We start from the raw sequence: 21,753 nt of genomic DNA, 5'->3' as shown, positions 1-21,753 counted from the left end.
CACTGCTCTACCAGGAAAGTCCAAATTTGTGTTATAAGTTGTAATTTTGTTATGGCAGCCGTAGGAAACAAGCATCCTAGCTCCGCTATATACTAGCACTGAGACCCTGGATGGGTCACTTAACCTTTCTGAACCTCAGGGCTTTTTTATCTGGAAAATAGTGATAATGTAGGTGAGAAGATACATACAAGTGTTTAGCGTGGTAACTGACACATGGTAGTCACTTGCTAAATGACAGCTGCTGTGTTTGTGGCCACCACCATCATCACCCTCATCCTTGATGTTACCGGTGGTCTACCCACAGATGTCAGTACAGATGGGACCTTTCCTGTTTGTCTAGACCTTTTTGAATAGAAAGGCTAGGAAGCTGTTATGAGACAAGCCTATAGCTCTCCTCCAGTAGTTCTCAGCCAGGGGCGATTTTGCCTCCCAGAAGACACTGGAAAACGTCTGGAGACATTTTTTGTTGTCGTAGGTGGAGGATGCTACTGGCATCTGGTTGTAAAGGCCAGTCCCACAATGCACAAGATGCCTCCACAACAAAGAATGCTGTGGCCCAAGGGTACACAGTGCCAAGGCTGAGAAACCCTGCCATTCTCTGAGTTCTGTGGTACCTCCTGGGCTCAAAGTATCAACACGTAGTGTATCGCTGTTCGCACTGTTTGCGACGCCAGTTGTCTCGCTGTATCTCACTTACGCGAATGGTTCGTTGAACCCCGGTAGACAAGGTGCAAGCGGGGAAGCTGGAGGAAAACTCAAGGAGCTGTAGGAATTGCTGATGGGTTTATTCTCTCCTGGCTGGCACCGCGGCCGAGGCAGCACACACGCTACATTCTCTTTTCTCCTGGCTGACCCCACGGACACAGCTGAGTCGCCGCCGTTTTCTAGGCGGAGCTCACGCAGGCCTACTGCACAAAGTAGCACGTGACCAAGTATCTCGTGATGCGCATGCGCAGTGCTTTAATGCGCTCAGCTGTTACACAGTCATTATTTACAAAACGTGGGGTGAGAGAGCCTGAACATGCCATCTTGGCTAATTTCCTCTCTCCCCCCACGTAGTAAAAATACTAAGAGTCCTGCCCCAGCAGGGCCACTGACCCTCTGAGTAGCCCCAGAAAAATCGCTTACCTCCTGGAAGACTAGGCAGCCACTCCAGTTTGGAAGTAGATCTGAATTTAAGATTGAGCATCTCACTCATTTGCTCTAAGACTTTAGGCAAGTCCCTTAACCTCTCTGAGCCTCCATTCCTTTTCAGGAGAGTGGAGATAAAAGACCCACCTTGTCATGTTGATTAAGTGAGAAAACACGTGAATGCATAGCGCCTGACACTTCATTAGCATCCCCTTAAATGTTAGTTTCCTTTCCTTCCTGATCAGAATGTTGGGGTCGAATTATTTTCCTCTGACATATTCACATAGAGCCATCAACTCTTTACCCTTGTGCCTTTTTTCCCTTGGGGACAGTGGGACACCTGGAGATTTATATAGAAGCTCAGGTATATTTGAGGACCCTTGGAAGTTGGGTCCTTGGCTTGAGCCCAAAGACTGAGGGGTAAATGGAAGGCATAGGTCACATTCCGGCTCTCAGTCAGTCTCAACCAGGACGCCCACTGGTCTCCTCCTCCCACTGACTCCTGGCACACCCTATGCCTCCCATTTGGCACCAGGCATAAGTCCGCCTTGTGACCACTCTCGTCTGGATTTCCATCTGTAACTTTGTACATGGAACTTAGACTTGCAGGTCTTGGGTGGGAAGCTCCTTGCGGCATCTTTCTATATAATGTGGGCCACAAAAATCAGAAACACAGGATGTTCAAGCCTGAAATTGACAGGTGGGTAAAAAAAACTTAATAGATGTGGTAAACCTAGAACCCAGACTTCCAGATCCACAGGCCACTGCCTTTTCCAAAGGACTTCAATATGATGTTAATCAGCTACCTCTCTATGATCAAGGCTGGACCAGGCAAGAGGGGGATAACCCCCCACTAACTACTGATAGAAGGAAATTTTCTTAAAAGAAATGTTCTCATCCTCTTTGCCTGAGCTGTAGAGACATGATCCCCATGGCCCCTCTTTGAATCATCTCAGAGCTGTGTACATGGTGGGTGCTGGGTGAATGAATGATGGAAAGTGGACAGAACAGGTGGGAGAATGAGTGTGTGCACAGTGGGTGGGGGGGGTGGGTGGATGAGTGGATGGGAGGATGGAAGAGTAGATGGATAAATGGAACAAGAAATGGGCTTCCTAATTTCTGAGAACCAACAGCAAGGAACATATTCAGTATGTAATTGTGGGGGGGGGGGACTAAATTCAAGGTAGCATTATGCCAACTCAGCCTCACCTTTGGGACCTCTGACACACAAGGGGACAGAGCCAAGTACAGGCAGAGCAATTAGAGTGGGGTGAGATGATATGGAACCCAACAGGAATGGAGGGTGTAGGAGGGAGCCAGTCTGGATTCAGGCAGACTGGGATCACCATGTACTCAACAAAGCATTTGGAGGTTCCTATAACACCAGGCTATGGTAATTTAGGTTTAAAGTCTCCTCTGTGTTGGAAACAATTAAATCATACTAAGGATAATCAGTCTAGTAACACTAGAAAACTGGGCTATGTGCCTTATAGACAGTGTTGCCAATATATAATTTCCCTGGAAGATAAGATTCTACAGAGTAGACTAAGTCAGATGACCTGAGATATACTGGGCTACATCTAATAGAAGCTCTTAACTTAAGTCTTACTTGTGATTTTACTAATACTGCTGGCTATGTTATTTGTTGCAGAAGGAAATGGTAACCCGCTCCAGTATCCTTGCCTGAAAAGTCTCATGGACAGAGGAGCCTGGTGGGCTGCAGTCCATGGGGTCGCAAAGAGCTGGGCACAACTGAGCGACTAACACTTACGAACTTACTAAAGGGTCCAATATGCAATCTGCTGCCATGTCAAACCCCTCTGTAGAGTTCTCCTCGTTTTATTACAGTCCCAACTACCTTCCAGGAAGGATTCCTGCCTTCCATCCTGACTTGTACACACTGTCTTCCCTCATCCAATATCCCCCGAGTCGATAGCTACAAAGAAAGATGAGCTTTAGGAAGACACAGGTTCTTGAGATCAGCTATGAATGGCTGGTCCATACCCTAGAACCACAGGTTGGAAAGGCCGTTAGACATCGTCTCCAAATTAGGCCATTTTGCAGGTGGGAAAATCAAGGTCTAGGGAAGACGATGACTTTCCAAAGTGTTATGGCAAGTGAGTAACAAAAGGAAACCATGTCTCCTGATTCTCACCCCAGATTAAGAATTCTTTAATGCTTTTTCCCGGCACACCCAGCAGCCCCCAGGCCCTCCCAGTCCTATTAGGACTTTTGCCTGCTTGGGGTTGGTTTCACTCTTTCCTCTGTCTCTGCCCTCGGTGGAGATGGAGGAGAAGGTCAGTGTTCTGGATGTTCTGCTGAGTCTCTCCTCAGATCCCCTCCTTGGGATATCAGCCTTTACAGTCTGGCTCCCTGACTTCTTTGTTCATACTTGAACTCGACCAAGCACAGCAAACACTACATCAGGTGGAGAACTGGGGGCTCCAAGAAGGGCAGGGTGAACACAGACTGGGAGACAGGAGGGGAAAGAGAAGAGGAGCTAGGATGAGCGTTCACCGATCACCCACCATCCAGCAGGCACTGTTCATTGTTCCGTTGCTCAGTATCTGACTCTTTGCAACCCCATGGACTGCAGCACACCAGGCTTCCCTGTCCTTCACTATCTCCTGGAGTTTGCTCAAAGTCATGTCCATGGAGTCAGTGATGCCATCCAACCAACTCATCCTCTGTCACCCCCTTCTCCTCCTGCAGGCACTGTGCTGGGCAGTTATAACATCTCATTTATTCTCAGAACCCCACAAGATAGGAAATGTTTTATAAATGAGACTGTTTTTCCTGTTTTATAAATGAGAATGCTGAGGCCTAGAGAAGTGGTTTGGCTTGTAGAGCTGGTCAGCCGGGATCCCAAGATTAAAACCCAGGACTCCCTGACCCCAAAGCCCCTGCCAGGTCCGGAGCTCCCAGACCACGTGCTTTGTCACAGTAACATCAAGAGTTCTCGAACCACCAGCAGGAGCTGGAGTTTCTCTCCTAAGGGCCCAATCAACAAGGTCAAGGCTAACAGGAATCAGTGCAAAGTCCTGCACATAAGTTCAAAAAGACAATTGCCTAAGAGTGTCCTGGAGGTCTGGTTACTAGACCGCAGCTCATCATAGGATCGTCACCAAGTGTAATACAGCTGTCATTGCCTTCTAGTTCCAAAGGTCTCTGAGTGTAGAAAGTCCTAGGCTTTGACAGAACATAAACAAGCACAAGATAAATGAAGAAAAGGTTTGGGGGTGGTGTCCCAGCAGGGTGTGTGGAGCAGTGGGCTGTGGCTGCCTGAAAAGCTAAGGAGCTATTTGTTTGCATTAATCCAGTGTAATATAAATAGTTTTGTGCCCAGTCCCTGTGCTAAATGTATCACATGTTTTATCTCATTTAATTCTCACATGACCCCGTGGAGCCTATAATTCTTATTTTAGATCAGAAAACTAAGAAGTGAAGAAAGTTGACCAAGATCACGCAGCTAGTAAATAACTGAATTCAAGCTCAGGTCTGATCACTGTCAAGAAAAATGTCATTCTGGACAGTTCAGGTCCCCTTTGGAGTCAAGCATCCGCTTTGGGGTATTTTATTTAAGGAAGGTACTGACACATAGAGAAATGAGGAACCTATTCATGAGGGGTACTAAAGACTGTTTGAAGAAGCTGAGAATATTTATCCTGGAGAATAAAATCCTCAGAGAACATATAGTTGCTGTTTTCAAGGGCAGAAAGCATCTCGACTTAGAAACAGGTTGGATTCACGGGACATTTGTACGTGCTCAGTCATGTCTAACACTTTGCAACCCCATGGACTATAAGCCACCAGGCTCCTCTGTCCATGGAATTTTCCAGGCAACAATACCGGGGCAGGCAACCATTTCCTATGCCAGGGGATCTATCAAACCCAGGGACTGAGGCCCCCGTCACCTGCATTGGCAGGCGAGTCTTTGCCACTGAGCCACCTGGGAAGCCCAACTGGACGTCTACCGATCATTTGTTGGTTAAGGTCAGAGGAGCATACTAAGCCGACTGCTGTTGCCGCCTACTGGTAGAAGGTGAAAATGACATGCTGATTTCAGCTACCATCACTGTTCCATTCATAGAACTTTAACTTTTTGTACGTGTAAGGGCTTTTAAACATGACCATTGTCATGTGTAAGAGGTAATATAGGTTACTTCTGTGGGAAGAGAATTAGGACCAATGGGTTAAAATCACAAGGGAAGAGATTTTGGTTCCAAAATGAAAGTTACTTTTCTGACAATTAAACCATACCACTAACCTAAGGGACAGCTTGGGAGTAGTTAGGTTTTTGTGGAAGAAACCAAGTCATGCTGAATCTCCCATCTCTCAGATGAATGAGAGAAATCAATCCCAGTGTCTTGGCGGGTCTCAGGCATTCATGGCTTCCCGATTCTGAGTTACAGTTGGCCATTTGGGTAGCGGTCTGCCAGGCTTGATAGCATCTGGGTTTTCTTATCCAGGGAGGAACATCTAGGCTAGGCCAGACAGAGGAGGATACCGTGGAGGCAGAGCGGAAGGGAGAGGGATATTCTGGACAGGTGGGGTCTGGCAACATTGATCCTCAAGTTATGACCTTATGGACTTGTCTGGTGGCTCAGACGGTAAAGCGTCTGCCTAAAGTATGGGAGACCCGGGTTCAATCCCTGGGTCGGGAAGAGATTCTGGAGAAGGAAATGGCAACCCACTCCAGTGTTCTTGCCTGGAAAATCCCACGGACGGAGGAGCCTGGTGGGCTACAGTCCATGGGGTTGCAGAGAGTTGGACATGACTGAGCCACTTCACTCACTATGACCTTATACCTGACCAAGGAACAGAAAAGGATGGTTCAGTGAGTAAATGGTCATGACTCTCCATCTCTTCCCAAACTGACCTCCCACATGCAACCATGTGTAAACAACCCTAGGAAACAACAGCTCCTTGTAGATTCTGTAAATATGATTAAGGCTCTGCTGGAGACAAAGGTTCAGAGTATAGGCAAGGTCAGGGACCAGTCTGGGTCAGGGTTAGATTAAGAGCTCTGCCCTCTCTTCCACAGCCTGTGAGGACTTTTTCATCAAAGCCCTACATTGATTTGGCCCCCAGATGCTGGCCATTGCACCTTGTGCATTGTCTGGGGACCAGTCTAGTGAGAGTTTATGGAGACGGGGCGGTGAAATTAGACAAACCCTAGCTTGAATCCTAGCATAGCTACATATTAGCCTTGTGAAGTTAGATTGATGTCTTCTCTGATCTGAGTCTCAGTTTCCCCATCTGTAGAATGGGCACAGTGACTGTATTCTAATCAGACAGATATGAGGATTCAATGAGACCTCTCACATAGATCACTGAGTACAGTGCCTGGGGCACATGGTAAATTATTATTAAATTAACCTCTGTCCATAAAGTTCAGCCTCACCTCCCTGTACACTCCCCCATTTTCTGTGGCCATGGGCCCTGGTCATGGACATACTTGACACTGACATCTCCCTGCTGGACCTCACTTGGTTAACAAGAATCACAGGGGCCCCACACATGAAAACACCCACACCCTTGGCTATCAACACTCCACCACCCTCCCTCCCACCTTCTCTGATGTGGTAGGAACAGAGATGTAATTGAGAGCCCTTGGCCCTTAGATGAGGCAAGATATGCTCTGGGATTACTCATTCTTCTCTCAGAAAGAGGAGCAGCCGGGACCATCCAAAAGGGAGTCCCTCCTGGAACCCAGCACCCAGGAGGTCACCCTGAAAGGCCTGCGGAGGAGCCTGTGCCCTGGTGGCCCTAGACGGCTCCGTCACCGGTCAGTATGTGTCTGTGTGCACGTGTGCGGGTTCCTGCAGTGACTGGTCTTGAGCCCCTGCCCCCACCCCCGGTGTGTGCCAGGGTCGGGTGGTGCAGAGGGAAGGATACAGGCTTCGAAGTTTGCAGTGCTGGGTTCATTTGCCAAGCCTGCAGCACTCAGGCCATAAAGTCTCAGGGTCCTTGTTTGAAACAAGGGGAAGGAAGACCTAGTTTACATGGCATTTGCTAATGAAATCAGAGGATGGATAAAAATATCTGGCACAGGGTCTTCACACATGGCGGACGCTCAGATGATGGCTTCCGTCAATTCTGTGCTTGTTGGTTTAACGGGGAATGAGTCCACGACAGGGTTTAGTTTATCTAGTGATTATGCCATCTCTCTCTCCTTAGGTGACCCTTGGTCAACGGCCACGTATTTGCCTCTTTTTTCTATTTTTAAAAGGAACTGTGGGTAATTCCCTAGTGGTCTAGTGGTTAGGACTCGGTGCTTTCACTGTCATGGGCCTGGGTTCAATCCCCGACTGGGGAACTTAGATCCTGCAAGCCGCAAGGTGCAGCCAAAAAAAAGGGGGGAAATTGTGAGAAAGCATTACTGGTGAGTGTTCTCAGCTTGATATTGGTGGAGACAGAAGCAGAGAGTTTAGGCAATGCATATTAAAAGTCTTTATGTGCCAAGATAGCGGTGTGTGTTGCGGGAGGGAGCAGTTCCGCTACCTCTCCCTGGGAGTAGGAGTTGGGGGTGGAAGGTTGGGGAAGACTTTTATTCCATGTTCTCTTGTTGGTCCATACTTGTTTTTATAAAAAGAATTTTTTTTTTCCTGTTTTGAGCCCCTGTCTCTAATTAGTTTGGACTTCCCTGGTGGCTCAGATGGTAAAATCGTCTGCCTACAAAGTGGGAGACCTGGGTTCGATCCCTGGGTCAGGAAGATCCCCTGGAGAAGGAAATGGCAACCTACTCCTGTACTCTTGCCTGGAAAATCCCATGGACGGAGGAGCCTGGTAGGCTACAGTCCACGTGGTCGCCAAGAGTCGGACACGACTAAGCGACTTCACTTTCACTTTATCTAATTAGTTCAGCCAATATTCACTAACACCCGATGAAATCCTAAGGGATACCCCTTATTGAGCACTTAAAAGCACTTTCCATACTTAACCTTGAACCCTCAGTTCCCTTGGGAAAAGCTGCCTCCTTTTACAAACAGCAAACCCAGCTAGGAGAAGTTCAACCACTCACCCAGGTCCTTCCACCCACAAAGGTGAGGAGAGCCAGACTCTTTTTATCTGAAGGAGGCAGAAAGATGTGGGAAAAAAGCCAAAAGCAGTCTCTAACTCAAGGGCCTGACAATGAATGCAGAAAGTTGGCTGCCAGACCCAGAACGGAGGCACGGGCCGTGGCAGTGCATCTTTGCTGAGCGCTGCTGTGGGAGAGCGGAGGGCAGGAGGGTGGATTCCGTCTGGCGGGAAGTCTTCCTGGAGGTGACTGGGCTGAATCTGGAAGCTTCCTTTTGGAGGGGGAGTGGGCAGCAGAGCATGGCTGGTAACCCAAGCCTGTTTAAGGTGGACTGGAGACAGGAAGCTCAGCCAGGCCAGAAGGTTGGCCAGTGTGGGGATGTCATATAGCGCCACAGAGGGGTCCTTCAGGGAGCCTGAGTCATCCAAGTCCTGAGTATCTGGTTCAGGGGAGGAAGGGACAGACAAAGCGGGGCTTGGGTCTGTGACTGAGGCAGGACTTCAAGACTTAAAGGAAGGCAGAGACGGGGAAGGCAGAGCCCATCCTGTGGATCAGCAGGCCCAGCCACACGGGGTCATTCTGTGGTTGAGAATGGGAGGGCTGGCCGGGAACAGGTCGTAGCCACCAGAGCCACCAGCCCGGCTGCAGGTGACCCCAATGGAGGGGGTGCTGGCCCCTGTTTCCATCACGAGCTGGCACAGGTAGGAGACCTGGGGCGAGCCAAAGCCTGTAGCCACAGCTCAGAGACAGCAAAGACCGGGAGTGATGTGGGAGGACGGAGTGGCCCATTGTCCCAACGATTTGACAGAGGTTGGTGTGGGGAGCCAGGAGGCTGAAAAGGAGGTTGGAGACAGCCAGTGAAGGGCTTTCACTTCCAGACATTCAGGTGTGGGTACTGGGGAGATGGCTTGTTTTTTGAGCCTGGGAATGCCATGATCAAACCCAGGGTCTCTCACGCTCACCAGAATGCGAGCTTCTGGAGGCAAGGAGTTGGCCTTTGGGCCAAGTTCCACGTCTCCCTAGCTGGGGGACCATGGTCGAGTCACTCAGCCACACCGAGCCTCAGTTAGTTTCCCAGCAGAAAAATGCAATGATTGAGAGCATTAAATGAGCTGACAGATGCCACATGTGAGGGCACCGACAGCAGCCTTGTGCAAAGAAGATGCCCTCTTTGCTTGGAGGGTTTTGTGCAACTTCAGCTGCCTCTCACCCCACCCCCAGCCCAAACCACGCCCATCCTTCAAGGCCCATTCAAATTAATCATCTTGAAGTCACTCTTCACAACCCAATAGCTCATCTCACTGACTGCTTATATCATACATCATAGTTAGTTTTTTTAGCTGCTTCCCCCCACCCCCAGCTTACATTGTAAAGATTTTGAAACCGGGAGAGGCATTTCAGGCATTGTTGTAGGGTGGTCAAAGTCTCACTAGCATGGGCAACAGATGCCCTGGGTTCAGTTCTCCTGGGTAACTTGGGGCTCCATGTGGTATGGAGGGCTTCAGTTTCATCAGTAAAATGGCAACAATAACCTTCCTCACACATTCTCCAGAAGATCAATTTAGATACTCGGTGTGAAACATAGTTAGGAGGAGTTGAATAAATATTGTTGAATAAATTGAAACTGCTTTGAAAAATGGAATCTTTAAAAATGTCAAACCTTATTTTTAACTCTCCATTGTTCATTGTTCAGTTGCTAAGTTGTGTCCCACTCTTAGCAACCCCATGGACTGCAGAACACCAGCCTTCCCTGTCCTCCACTATTTCCCGGAGTTTGCTCATGTTCAGATCCATTGAATCGGTGTTGCTATCCAACCATCTCATCCTGCCGGCTTCTCTTTTTATCTTCAATCTTTCCCAGCATCGGGGTCTTTTCCAATGAGTTGGAACTCCCATGCTGCTGCTGCTGTCGCTAAGCCGTTTCAGTTGTGTCCGACTCTGTGTGACCCCATAGACGGCAGCCCACCAGGCTCCCCCATCCCTGTGATTCTCCAGGAAAGAACACTGGAGTGGGTTGCCATTTCCTTCTCCAATGCATGAAAATGAAAAGTGAAAGTGAAGTGCTCAGCTATGTCCGACTCTTCGAGACCCCATGGACTGCAGCCTACCAGGCTCCTCCGTCCATGGGATTTTCCAGGCAAGAGTACTGGAGTGGGTTGCCGTTGCCTTCTCCGTGGACCCCCATAGTATATAGTAAAAGGCCTGATGTTTACTTGCTGCTAAGAGAAACTTGCCAACAAAGGTCTGTCTAGTCAAGGCTATGGTTTTTCCAGTAGTCATGTATGAATGTGAGAGCTGGACTATAAAGAAAGCTGAGCGCCGAAGAATTGATTCTTTTGAACTGTGGCGTTAGAGAAGACTCTTGAGAGTCCCTTAGACTGCAAGGAGATCCAACCAGTCCATCCCAAAGGAAATCAGTCCTGAATATTCATTGGAAGGACTGATGCTGAAGCTGAAACTCCAACACTTTGGCCACCTGATGCGAAGAGCTGACTCATTGGAAAAGAGCATGATGCCGGGAAAGATTGAAGGTGGGAGGAGAAGGGGACGACAGAGGATGAGATGGCTGGATGGCATCACCAAATCGATAGACCTGAGTTTGAGTAAACTCTGGGAGTTGGTGATGGACAGGGAGGCCTGGCATGCTGTGATTCATGGGGTTGCAAAGAGTCGAACACAACTGAGCAACTGAACTGAACTAACTGAAGAGAAACTACATGCTTAAATATTTTCTCCAGTCACCCAGATGAAGACCAAAAGAGGCATCATACAGGGATTATAAAATAACTGGTTTTAACCAAAATTTCATCTTCCTTCTCAGCACATCGAGATGACCACAGCCACCCCTTTGGGGGGTAACACCATCTTCTCATTGAACATGACCACCAGAGGAGAAGACTTTCTGTACAAGAGTAAGTCAACTTGGCTTGGCGGCCAGGGGATCGAGGGTGGGACAGAGTTTGTCTTTAGCTCCTGGTGTCAAGGTCAAGAGCGTGGCCTCTGCAGACAAAGTGCTTGGGTCTCAATAATGCCATTTGCCAACTGCGTGAACCTGAGCACGTGACTTCACTGCTCTGGGCTCGTTTCATCATCTGTGCTGCTGCTGTTGTTTAGTTGCTAACTCGTGTCTGACTCTTTTGTGACCCCATGGACCATAGCCCGCCAGGCTCCTCTGTCCATGGGATTTCCCAGGGGACAATACTGGAGTGGGTTGCCATTTCCTTCCCCAGGGAATCTTTCTGACCCAAGGATCAAACCCAAGTCTCCTTCATTGGCTGCTGCTGCTGCTAAGTCACTTCAGTCATGTCCGACTCTGTGACCCCATAGACGGCAGCCTACCAGGCTCCCCCGTCCCTGGGATTCTCCAGGCAAGAACACTGGAATGGGTTGCCATTTCCTTCTCCGATGCGTGAAAGTGAAAAGTGAAAGTGAAGTCGCTCAGTTGTGTCTGACTCTTAGCGACCCCATGGACTGCAGCCTACCAGGCTCCTCCGTCCATGGGATTTTCCAGGCAAGAGTACTGGAGTGGGGTGCCATTTCCTTCTCCAATGCATGAAAGCAAAAAGTGAAAGTGAAGTCACTCAGTCGTGTCCGACTCCTAGCGACCCCATGGACCACAGCCCACCAGGCTCCTCTGTCCATGGGATTTTCCAGGCAAGAGTACTGGAGTTGGGGTGCCATTGCCTTCTCCAAGGGATATTGATCTTGAACCTAAAATTAGAAATTGACATTAGGATTGGGCGCTGATATTGAAAGTAGAATCTGAGATATTAAGCTACAAGGACATTCATTATAGCTTTGTTTTTAATAGTGTAAAATTGAATGCAACATAAATATCCTCAATAAAGAATTGGCAAATAAATCATGGCCAGCCAACCAATGGAGTACTATACAGCCTTCAAAAGTCATGAAGACAAATATATAGCAATATGATCAAGATATTTTGTTATAAAACAGTTTATGGAACATGGTTCCATTTTTATCAAATGCATATTTTTCCATATTATAAATATTTTCTTAAGATAGACTTTCAGACGTAGGATTATTAAATTATTCAAAAGGTTATGGATATTTAATATGTATATATGCAAAAATATGATCACATTGGTAAATGTATACATATGTAGACTCTCAGTGGTTCTTGGGGCAATGAGGTCTTATCCTCCCCTCCTTTTTGGCTTGTATTTATATTACCAAATTATCTACAGGGGCTTCTCTTGCAGTCCAGTGGTTAAGACTTCACACTTTGAATGCAAAAGCATGGATTCAATCCCTGGCCAGGAAACTAAGATCCTACATGCTGTATGGTACAGTCAAAAAATTATATAAATCTACAAAAATGGCATATTACTTTTGTATTATCAAAAAGAAGCAAGGATGTTTTGTTTCATGCAAGAAGTTTGAAGTTATGTTGGGGATGATAAAAGCAGGACTGGACCTTCAGCAGAATTTTGGCAGGTAATGTGCTGAGGGCCCTCACACACACAGCAAGTAGAGGTGCTCTGCCACTCTGGAGCGATTCTCTCCTGGGGTCCGCAGTGAGTGTTCCAGCAGTGAGTGTGGCATTCTGTCCTCTCCTGGACCCAGGGAGGATGCAGAGTGCCACCATATGGGTCCCGCTCCCACCTTCCACATCCTTCTTTGGACTCCCTTTGCACACTAGCCTGGGCTTCCCTGGTGATTCAGACTGTAAAGAATCTGCCTGCCATGCTGGAGACCCAGGCTCGATCCTTGGGTCGGGAAGATCCTCTGGAGAAGGGAATAGCTACCCACTCCAGTATTCCTGCCTGGAAATTCCCTGGTGTGCTGCAGTCCATGGGGTCACCAAGAGCTGCACATGAGTGAGCAACTAACACTTCCACGGCACACTGGCCATCTCCACTCCTCTCTTCCTCGTAGGTTCTGGAGCCATCATTGCTGCCGTTGTGGTGATTGTCATCATCATATTCACCGTGGTTCTGATCTTGCTGAAGATGTACAACAGGTATGGGACGCCCTGGGCTTTAGAACCATCTGGTCCCTTCAGCGATGCTAGAATGGAAGCTAATGTTTGTGGTTGCCTGTTACGTGCCCAGCAGTATCTTTGAGTCCATTTTCAAATGCTCTTACCTTTTGTGGGTCCTTTTTGGATGTTTATTCTACTGGAAGAATAAACTTGCCTGGTGGCTTGGACGGTAAAGCATCTGCCTGCAGTGTGGGAGACCCAGGTTCGATCCCTGGGTCGGGATGATCCCCTGGAGAAGGAAATGGCAACCCACTCCAGTACTCTTGCCTGGAAAATTCCATGAATGGAGGAGCCTGGTAGACTACAATCCATGGGGTCACAAAGTCAGACAACTGAGCGACTGCACTTTCACTACTGGAAGAACTTCACAGTGACCATAGATTTTTATATTTGGAGAAGTATTTTCGATATACAATAATGATAATGGCTTTTTTTTTTTTTTTTTTTGGCTACCCTGTATGACATACATGATCTTAGCCCAACCAGGGATCAAACCCATGCCTCCTGCATTGAGAGCGTAGAGTCTTAACCACTGGACTGCCAGGGAAGTCCCATGATAATGATCTTGAGCTCTGTGATAAACTCATGTAATTTACAGATAGGAAAGTGGTGTTTCAATCCTCTTCTGTTGGAGAGCCCTCTGTGAGGTTATACTGAGTGGCCCATGTAAGTGCTTGGTGTGACAAACACTGAAATGTGCATACCTGCAACTTTACTTTCTGGGATCAAATAAGAGGAAATAAAATAATATAAATTGATTGCAAAAAGAATAAATGTTGTGTTATCACCTCTAGTCACAACTTTGCTAGAAGGTTGTTCTTTTGAGGGAAGAAATCAAAATAAAAAGACTGCATTCATTTACATCATAGAAGACCCAGAAGCCATTAAAAAAAAAAAAAAAGTTTTTATAGAAATGTATTTATTGATGAGAAAAACTGTTTACAACATATTGTCAAAATTTGCAAGGCAGTAGGTATATCATGATCATATGCATGGGTTGCACACACACACCCAGGAAAAGTTCAAATAATACACAGCAAGGTATTAACAACTGGTATGTCTGCATAATGGAATTTAGAGTAGGTTAGTTGGTAGGTTGGCTTTTGCATGGTCAGGGGGTGCGCTTCTTGATTTCTGCATTATTTTTATAATGACAATGTTATTTGTAAAGGTAGCTAACATATATTGATCTCTTACTATAAGTGAAAGTGAAAGTCGCTCAGTCATGTCCAACTGTTTGCAACCCCATGGACTATACAGTTCATAGAATTCTCCAGGTCAGAATACTGGAGTGGGTAGCCTTTTCCCAGCCCAGGGATCGAACCCAGGTCTCCTGTATTGCAGGCGGATTCTTTACCAGCTGAGCCACCAGGGAAGCTTACTATGTGCTGGGACAATTCTAAGCTCCTTACATGTATTAACTCAGTTAGTCTTCATAACAGTGTCAGAAAGTGGGTATTCTATATCCCCAGTTTTATACTTTTGAAACAGGCAGGGGAAGATTAAGTGACATGTCCAAGTTTCAGTTCACTTCAGTCGCACAATCATGTCTGACTCTTTGCAACCCCATGAATCGCAACACACCAGGCCTCCTTGTCCATCACCAACTCCCAGAGTTCACCCAGACTCACATCCATCGAGTCAGTGATGCCATCCAGCCATCTCATCCTCTGTTGTCCCCTTCTCCTCCTGCCCGCAATCCCTCTCAGCATCAGAGTCTTTTCCAATGAGTCAACTCTTCACATGAGGTGGCCAAAGTACTGGAGTTTCAGCTTTAGCATCATTCCTTCCAAAGAAATCCCAGGGCTGATCTCCTTCAGAATGGACTGGTTGGATCTCCTTGCAGTCCAAGGGACTCTCAAGAGTCTTCTCCAACACCACAGTTCAAAAGCATCAATTCTTCAGCACTCAGCCTTCTTCACAGTCCAACTCTCATATCCATACATGACCACTGGAAAAACTATAGCCTTGAGTAGACGGACCTTTGTTGGCAAAGTAATGTCTCTGCTCTTGAATATGCTATCTAGGTTGGTCACAACTTTTCTTCCAAGGAGTAAGCGTCTTTTAATTTCATGGCTGCAGTCACCATTTTCAGTGACTTTGGAGCCCCTCCAAATAAAGTCTGACACTGTTTCCACTGTTTCCCCATCTATTTCCCATGAAGTGATGGGACCAGATGCCATGATCTTCGTTTTCTGAATGTGGAGCTTTAAGCCATCTTTTTCACTCTCCACTTTCACTTTCATCAAGAGACTTTTTAGTTCCTCTTCACTTTCTGCCATAAGGGTGGTGTCATCTGTATATCTGAGGTTATTGATATTTCTCCAGGCAATCTTGATTCCAGCCTGTGCTTTTTCCAGCCCAGCGTTTACTCAACCCTGATTGATAGAGTTGGGATTCAAACTCATCCATCTTGTTTCAGAGAAAATATTCCTACCATTACACATATAATAATAATATTATTATTTCATACGTTATTTTAAAAAAATATTTACAATTTGGGTCTATTTCAAACCAAGAAGTGGCATCCAACCCCAAGGTCTACCTATCATTCTTCTCCATCATTGCTGGAACTCTGAGCCCCTTTCTAGGTTGAAATCCAGATGGAGGCTCTGCTCAGCCCATCCTACTTACAATGATGCCTGAGCTGGGAACTGAGAAACCTGGATTTGGTCTTAAGTCTGTCAAAAGCAGTCAAGTTACTGAACCTCTCCATGCCTTGATTTTATCATCTTTAGAGTGGAGATGTCTCTAAATAGACATTGCTCCAAAGAAAACACACAGATGGCCACACTCAACATGACTGAATGTTAGAGAATTGCAAATCAAAGCTATAATGAGGTCGAGTTACAGATATATCAGATATACTTACGGTTGCCAGTTGGTAAGGAGAGAGGGACAAATTGGAAGATTGGGATTGACATATAAATAGTATTCTATATAAAATAGATACTTAATAAAAACCTACTGTATAGCAGAGGGAACTCTGCTCAGTACTCTGTAATACCCTCTATATGGGAAAAGAATCTAAAAGAGAGTGGATATATGTATATGTATAGCTGATTCACTTTGCTGTACAGCTAAGATTAACACAATATTATAAGTCAACTATATTCCAATAAAAATTTGAAAAAAAAAACCACCTATAATGAGGTATCACCTCATACTGATCATTATAGTTTAGTGGTCCCATTTGTGTTTTTGAATATTTTTAATTAAAAGTACTTTTAAGAAAAAATAGCAATTTCCCTTTAAAAATGTGGTGGCCCAGTATCACGTGGTGTTGCTTCCTCCAGGCACTGCAAGTTAAACCATACACAGATTAAATTGGACAAGAGAAACATGTTCAGTGTGTGGAATGAAAAAATACACATATATTTATTGGAAAAAAAAATTTTAAATCTGCAAATAATAAATGCTGGAGAGGGTGTGGGGAAAAGGGAACCCTCCTGCACTGTGGGTGGGAATGCAAATGGTACAGCCACTGTGGAGAACAATATGGAGATTTCTTAAAAATCTTAAAATGAGAGTAACCATGCATGAGTGCTAAGTTACTTCAGTTGTGTCCAGCTCTTTGCAACCCCATGAACTATAGCCCACCAGGCTCCTCTGTCCATAGGATTCTCCAGGCAAGAATACTGGAGTGGGTTGCCATTTCCATCTGTTCAGTTCAGTCGCTCAAGTCATGTCCAACTCTCTACGACCCCACAGACTGCAACACACCAGGCTTCCCTGTCCACCACCAAATCCTGGAGCTTGCTCAAACTCATGTCCATCGAGTCAGTGAATCCATCCAACCATCTCATCCTCTGTCATCCCTTTCTCCTCCTGCCTTCAATCTTTCCCAGCATCAGGGTCTTTTCCAATGAGTCAGTTCTTCACATCAAGTGGCCAAACTATTGGAGTTTCAGCTTCAGCATCAGTCCTTCTGATGAGTATTCAGGGCTGATGTTCATATGAACTAGCAGTTCCACTCCCGGGCATATATCCAGAGAAAAACCATACTTCAAAAAGGTACATGCACCCCAATGTTCATAGCAGCACTACTTAACAATAGCGAGACATGCAAACAGCCTAAATGTCCATCAACAGATGAATAGATAAAGAAGATATGGTATGCATACAGGATGGAATACTACTCATCCATGAAAAAGAATGAAATAATGCTATTTGCAGGACATGAATGCACCTAGAGGTTATCATACTAAGTGAAGTAAGTCAGAAAAAGACAAATATCATATGATATAATTTATATAAGGACTTCCCTATAGCTCAAACGGTAAAGAATCTGCTTGCAATGGAGGAGACCAGAGTTCGATCCCTGGGTCAGGAAGATCCTCTGGAGAAGGGAATGCCAATCCAATCCAGTATTCTTGCCTGGCGAATCCCATGGACAGAGGCCCCTGGCGGGCTACAGTCCATGGGGTCGCAAAGAGTCGGACACGACTGAATGACTAACACACACATCATTTGCATATGGGATCTAAAATCTGATACAAATGAACTTATTTATAAAACAGAAACAGAGGCTTTCCCTAAGTGTGGCTAAGATACCACACTTCCAATGCAGGGTGTGCACGTCTGATCCCTGGTCAGGGATTCTTTTTGGCAGTGTGGCCAAAAATGAAATAAGTAAATAAGATAAAACTGAAACAGACTCATAGACATAAAAAACAAACCTATGGTTACCAAAGGGAAAAGGTGGGATCAGGGGAGAGGAATAAATTAAGAGTTTGGGGTTAGCAGATACTATATAGAAAACAGATAAACAGCAAGGTCCTGCTGTATAGCACAGGAAACTATATCAATATCGGTATCTACATTAATCTCCTCGATGGAGCTGTGGTTACAGAGCCTGTTCCGCAGGGCACACACGAGGAAGACTCAGCCTTATGTGGGTGTCTCCTTACAGGAAAATGAGGACGCGACGGGAGCTGGAACCCAAGGGCCCCAAGCCAGCTTCCCCTTCTGCCCTGGGCGCAAACAGCAACAGCAGCCAGCAGCCTGCAACGGTGACCTTCAGCCCTGTGGATATCCACGTGGAGACTCGGTGACTCCCTCACTGGTGCTGTCTCGGCCACTGTCCAAAGAGCCTTCAGTCAAGACCAAGAAGCACATTTCTCCTCTGGCAGCTTCACGATGAGTCCCTTCTGGTCGGGTTGACGGGGGCATCTCTTACTCAATCCCTTATGCTTCTGGCGACCCCCAACCCCATCCTGCCAGGCCCCAGCCCAACTTCATCCGTATCCCTGCCACCACCCTTCCTAAAAGTTCTGCTAACGTTGGGAATCCTCTGATGTGGGTTTAGCTGTCTCCCCTAAATGCAACAGCTAGACAGACAGACAGGTAGGCAGGCAAGCAGATAGCCTGGGCCTCTTCTGGTTAGGAGTCAGGAGTCAGGACATGCTCCTGAGTGGGTCTGCCTGGGGTCATATCAGAGGAAGGGCCCTATCCATAGCTTTGCAGCCCAATACTCGATCCCATAATCAGGCACAGGGGAACTAACTGGGACTAACTAACCAAAACTCAACTTGTTCATATATAACTTGTTTTAGGACTAAATGAATGCTAGCTAGCTTCTGACAACTCATCTGCATATTTCTCCATCTTCAAGAAAGGTTATAGAAAAAACTGAATTCTCCAAAGGTGTCTACATCTTTAGTAAAGAGTCAAAGTCAAGGACACAGGATGACCTTAGGAAAACATGGGAAGAATGGCCAATGGGATGAAAGCTATTGCAGTGTCCACGGCCAAGAATGAGCCTGGAGACTGGCCAGGGCCCCTCCCACCCCAGGGGGTGGTGTGGCTGGGTTAACCTGGACTCGGGCTCATTTCTTGGCTTCCCTGTATCTGGATTCTGAGCAGTCCTTACTCTCCAGTTACCACCTTCCCTCCAAGGTCAGGTATTTGGAGACTGATTAGATTTCAACTCTATTAATGTTACCTCTACCCTTCCTGGTCACTTTACAAAGATTCTGGATATATTCAAAGTACCATATTCACAAACCATTCCCCTAGACAGAACTCATCTCTTTGACTCCTTAGCCTGGAGAACAGTTGAAAAAGGAAAGAATTGGGATTAAAGTGACCTGTTTTCTAAGCCCTACTTCCTGGTCTTGAGACCTTGGGAGAGAGACTCGACTCCTCCCTATTTTGTTTCCTAACATGAAGTGGAATAATGTCTGCCCCACTGGGTGACCATGACAAGTCAAGGACCTAGGAAAGTAGCTCAGGTGGTGCCTGGCACCCAACAGATGCTTTCCAAATGGGAACCACCATTATTATCATGAATTTCTTCATTGCAAGACATATGCTTGTTCCCATTTTAATGATTCTGAAGTCAGAATATGTTTTAAAATTGATGGGTCCATTAACAAAGTTGTATTTTTTTCCTCTCAAAAAGCTGTTTTTTAACCAATTGTACATTTTATAATTGACAACATCTTGGAAACAAGGTAATAAATCTGTATTCTGTTACAGAAAGTAACACACTCCAACATTTAATCTTAAATTCTAGGAGGTAGTCAGATATCCCTTTTGAGGGAAAACTGAGGATCTTGGAAGTAGGAAGACTGACCCAGAGTTATACAGCTCCTGTCATCCCACTATAAAAATGCTCACTTCAGTATGTCTGGAGAGGGACTTCCCTGGCAGTCCAGTGGTTAATACTTCACACTCCCAATGCAGGGAGCATAGGTTTGATCCCTGGTCAGAGAACTACAATCCCTGAGGGCCATGTGGCCAAACAGACACACACAGACACACACACAAGAATACGTCTGGAAAAACACTGCCAAATTCTTTCTTTCCAGACATCTCTTCTCCATCCTGTGTTTAAATATCCACTAGACACTTTGCAAGGTGCGTTCATGTAAGTTTTCTCCTGGGATTTACCTTTCGCAGTTACCCTGGGAGATACTATTTTTTCCATTTGCCATTGAGAATTTCAAACTCAAAAAGAAAAAATACTTGCCAAAAGTCTCACAGCTAGTAAGTTGCAAAGACAAGATTCAGATCCAGGTCTCTTTGACTCCAAGGTCCATCTTTGTGTTGTATTACACTCTTCCCTAACATCCTGGCTCAAAGTATGTGGATTCTTCTGTGAGTTCAACAAGAGGAGGACAGGCTTATCCACATGTTTGAGTGGAGGTCAGGGTCTAGCTTCCACAACAAAAGTGGGGTAAATTCACTTTGGTAGCTTCTTTGGGCTTCTGTAGCCAAGGGGGCCTTTTCCAAGTCCATTCAAGATCTAAGGAGTCCTGCTTCATTCCCCCTACCACTCAGTCTCAAGGAGCAAGGCATGAGATGCCTCAAAGCAGGGCAAAGCCCTTTAAGGACTCAAACCCACACAGATATGTTTCCCAAAAGTATTTTGCTTAAAAAATAAATAAATAAATAAAAGTTGGACCATAAAGAAGGCTAAGCACCAAAGAACTGATTCTTTCGAACTGTGGTGTTGGAGAAGACTCTTGAGAGTCCCTTGGACTACAAGGAGATCCAACCAGTCCATCCTAAAGGAGATCAGTCCTGGGTGTTCATTGGAAGGACTGATGTTGCAGCTGAAACTCCAATACTTTGGCCACCTGCGAAGAGCTGACTCATTTGAAAAGACCCTGATGCTGGGGAAGATTGAAGGTAAGAGGAGGAGGGGGCCTCAGATGATGAGATGGCTGAATGGCATCACTGACTCAATGGACCTGAATTTGAGCAAACTCCAGGAGATAGTGAAGGACTGTGTGCTGCAGTCTATGGAGTTGCAAAGGGTCAGACACGACTTAGCAGCTGAACAACAAAAACAACTCTAAAACCAAACTCTTCTGCCCACAGTGGAATCTTCCAAGAAAGAAAAGCATATTCCTCTAGTATAAATGAAGGTTTGGAAATGGAAAAGGCAGGTAGAGAGGTGAGGGGGAGGCAAAGAAAAAAGGATTGTTGTGTTTGGGTTTTCACTGATGAGGGTGAACTCAATAAACATCCTTAGGGCTCCTGTGTGCCAGGTGAGCTGTCACTACACACAGTCAGCATGGTACCTGCTCTCAGGGAGTCTGCAGCTGGCCTCCTGAGACAGGTGTCTTGCAACAGAGTTGTATTTTGTTTCTGACAGGTGCCTTTCCGCACTGAGCAGATGGTGCCTTATTTGGCCACTGAATCAATGAAAGATATTAAATGCTTAAATGTCTAAAAATAAAAAATGTTTAAATCAAATATTTGTTGAGTTGATTTCATTTTGGAGCTAACAAATACCTTTTCTGGAAACTTCCTTTCCTTGACAATGTAAACAGGATCCTGAGGGAAGGCCAGAGCTGTTTCAAACATTGCACTCTCAGTTCGAAAGGATGGTGGAAAAGATGAACTGCTGTGTGAGCCAGAAAACTTGTTAACTTCATTAAATATTACAAAGGGAATTCCATTTCATAGTAGGCTGAGAGGCCAAAGTTTGGAGACCGCTAGGAGTGGAGGAGACATTAGAATGGAACCGAAGTCACCAATAATGATGTTTACCGTTAATTAAGCTCTTCTGTGTGCCAGGCATAGGATGAGTCCCTTCTACCCACTAGCTCCTTTAGCCATTACAGCTCCCATGCAAAGGGTGAGC

The 21,753-nt window shown here is 46.0% G+C and overlaps 1 protein-coding gene across 3 annotated transcripts in view; it reads left to right on the top strand.

Annotated features, from left to right (window-relative positions):
• Positions 1-21,362, top strand: part of NCMAP (non-compact myelin associated protein) — a 48,129-nt gene extending 26,767 nt beyond the window's left edge. For 2 of the 3 annotated variants that reach the window (XM_027520243.1, XM_027520257.1), the window contains exons 2-4: positions 10,974-11,064; positions 13,052-13,136; positions 18,070-21,362. In XM_027520243.1, the coding sequence (XP_027376044.1) occupies positions 10,983-11,064; positions 13,052-13,136; positions 18,070-18,211 (309 nt within the window). In that variant the 5' untranslated portion in view covers positions 10,974-10,982 and the 3' untranslated portion in view covers positions 18,212-21,362. Of the gene's footprint in view, positions 1-7,417; positions 7,517-10,973; positions 11,065-13,051; positions 13,137-18,069 lie in introns of those variants that run through there. The other variant, XM_027520251.1, reaches the window with a different exon arrangement.
• Positions 21,363-21,753: the final 391 nt, after the last annotated feature.

The sequence above is a fragment of the Bos indicus x Bos taurus genome, chromosome 2, assembly GCF_003369695.1.
Source record: "Bos indicus x Bos taurus breed Angus x Brahman F1 hybrid chromosome 2, Bos_hybrid_MaternalHap_v2.0, whole genome shotgun sequence".
NCBI lineage: Eukaryota > Metazoa > Chordata > Mammalia > Artiodactyla > Bovidae > Bos > Bos indicus x Bos taurus.
The sequence above is the reverse complement of the archived record's forward strand: the minus strand, read 5'-3'. Positions and strand labels throughout refer to the sequence as shown.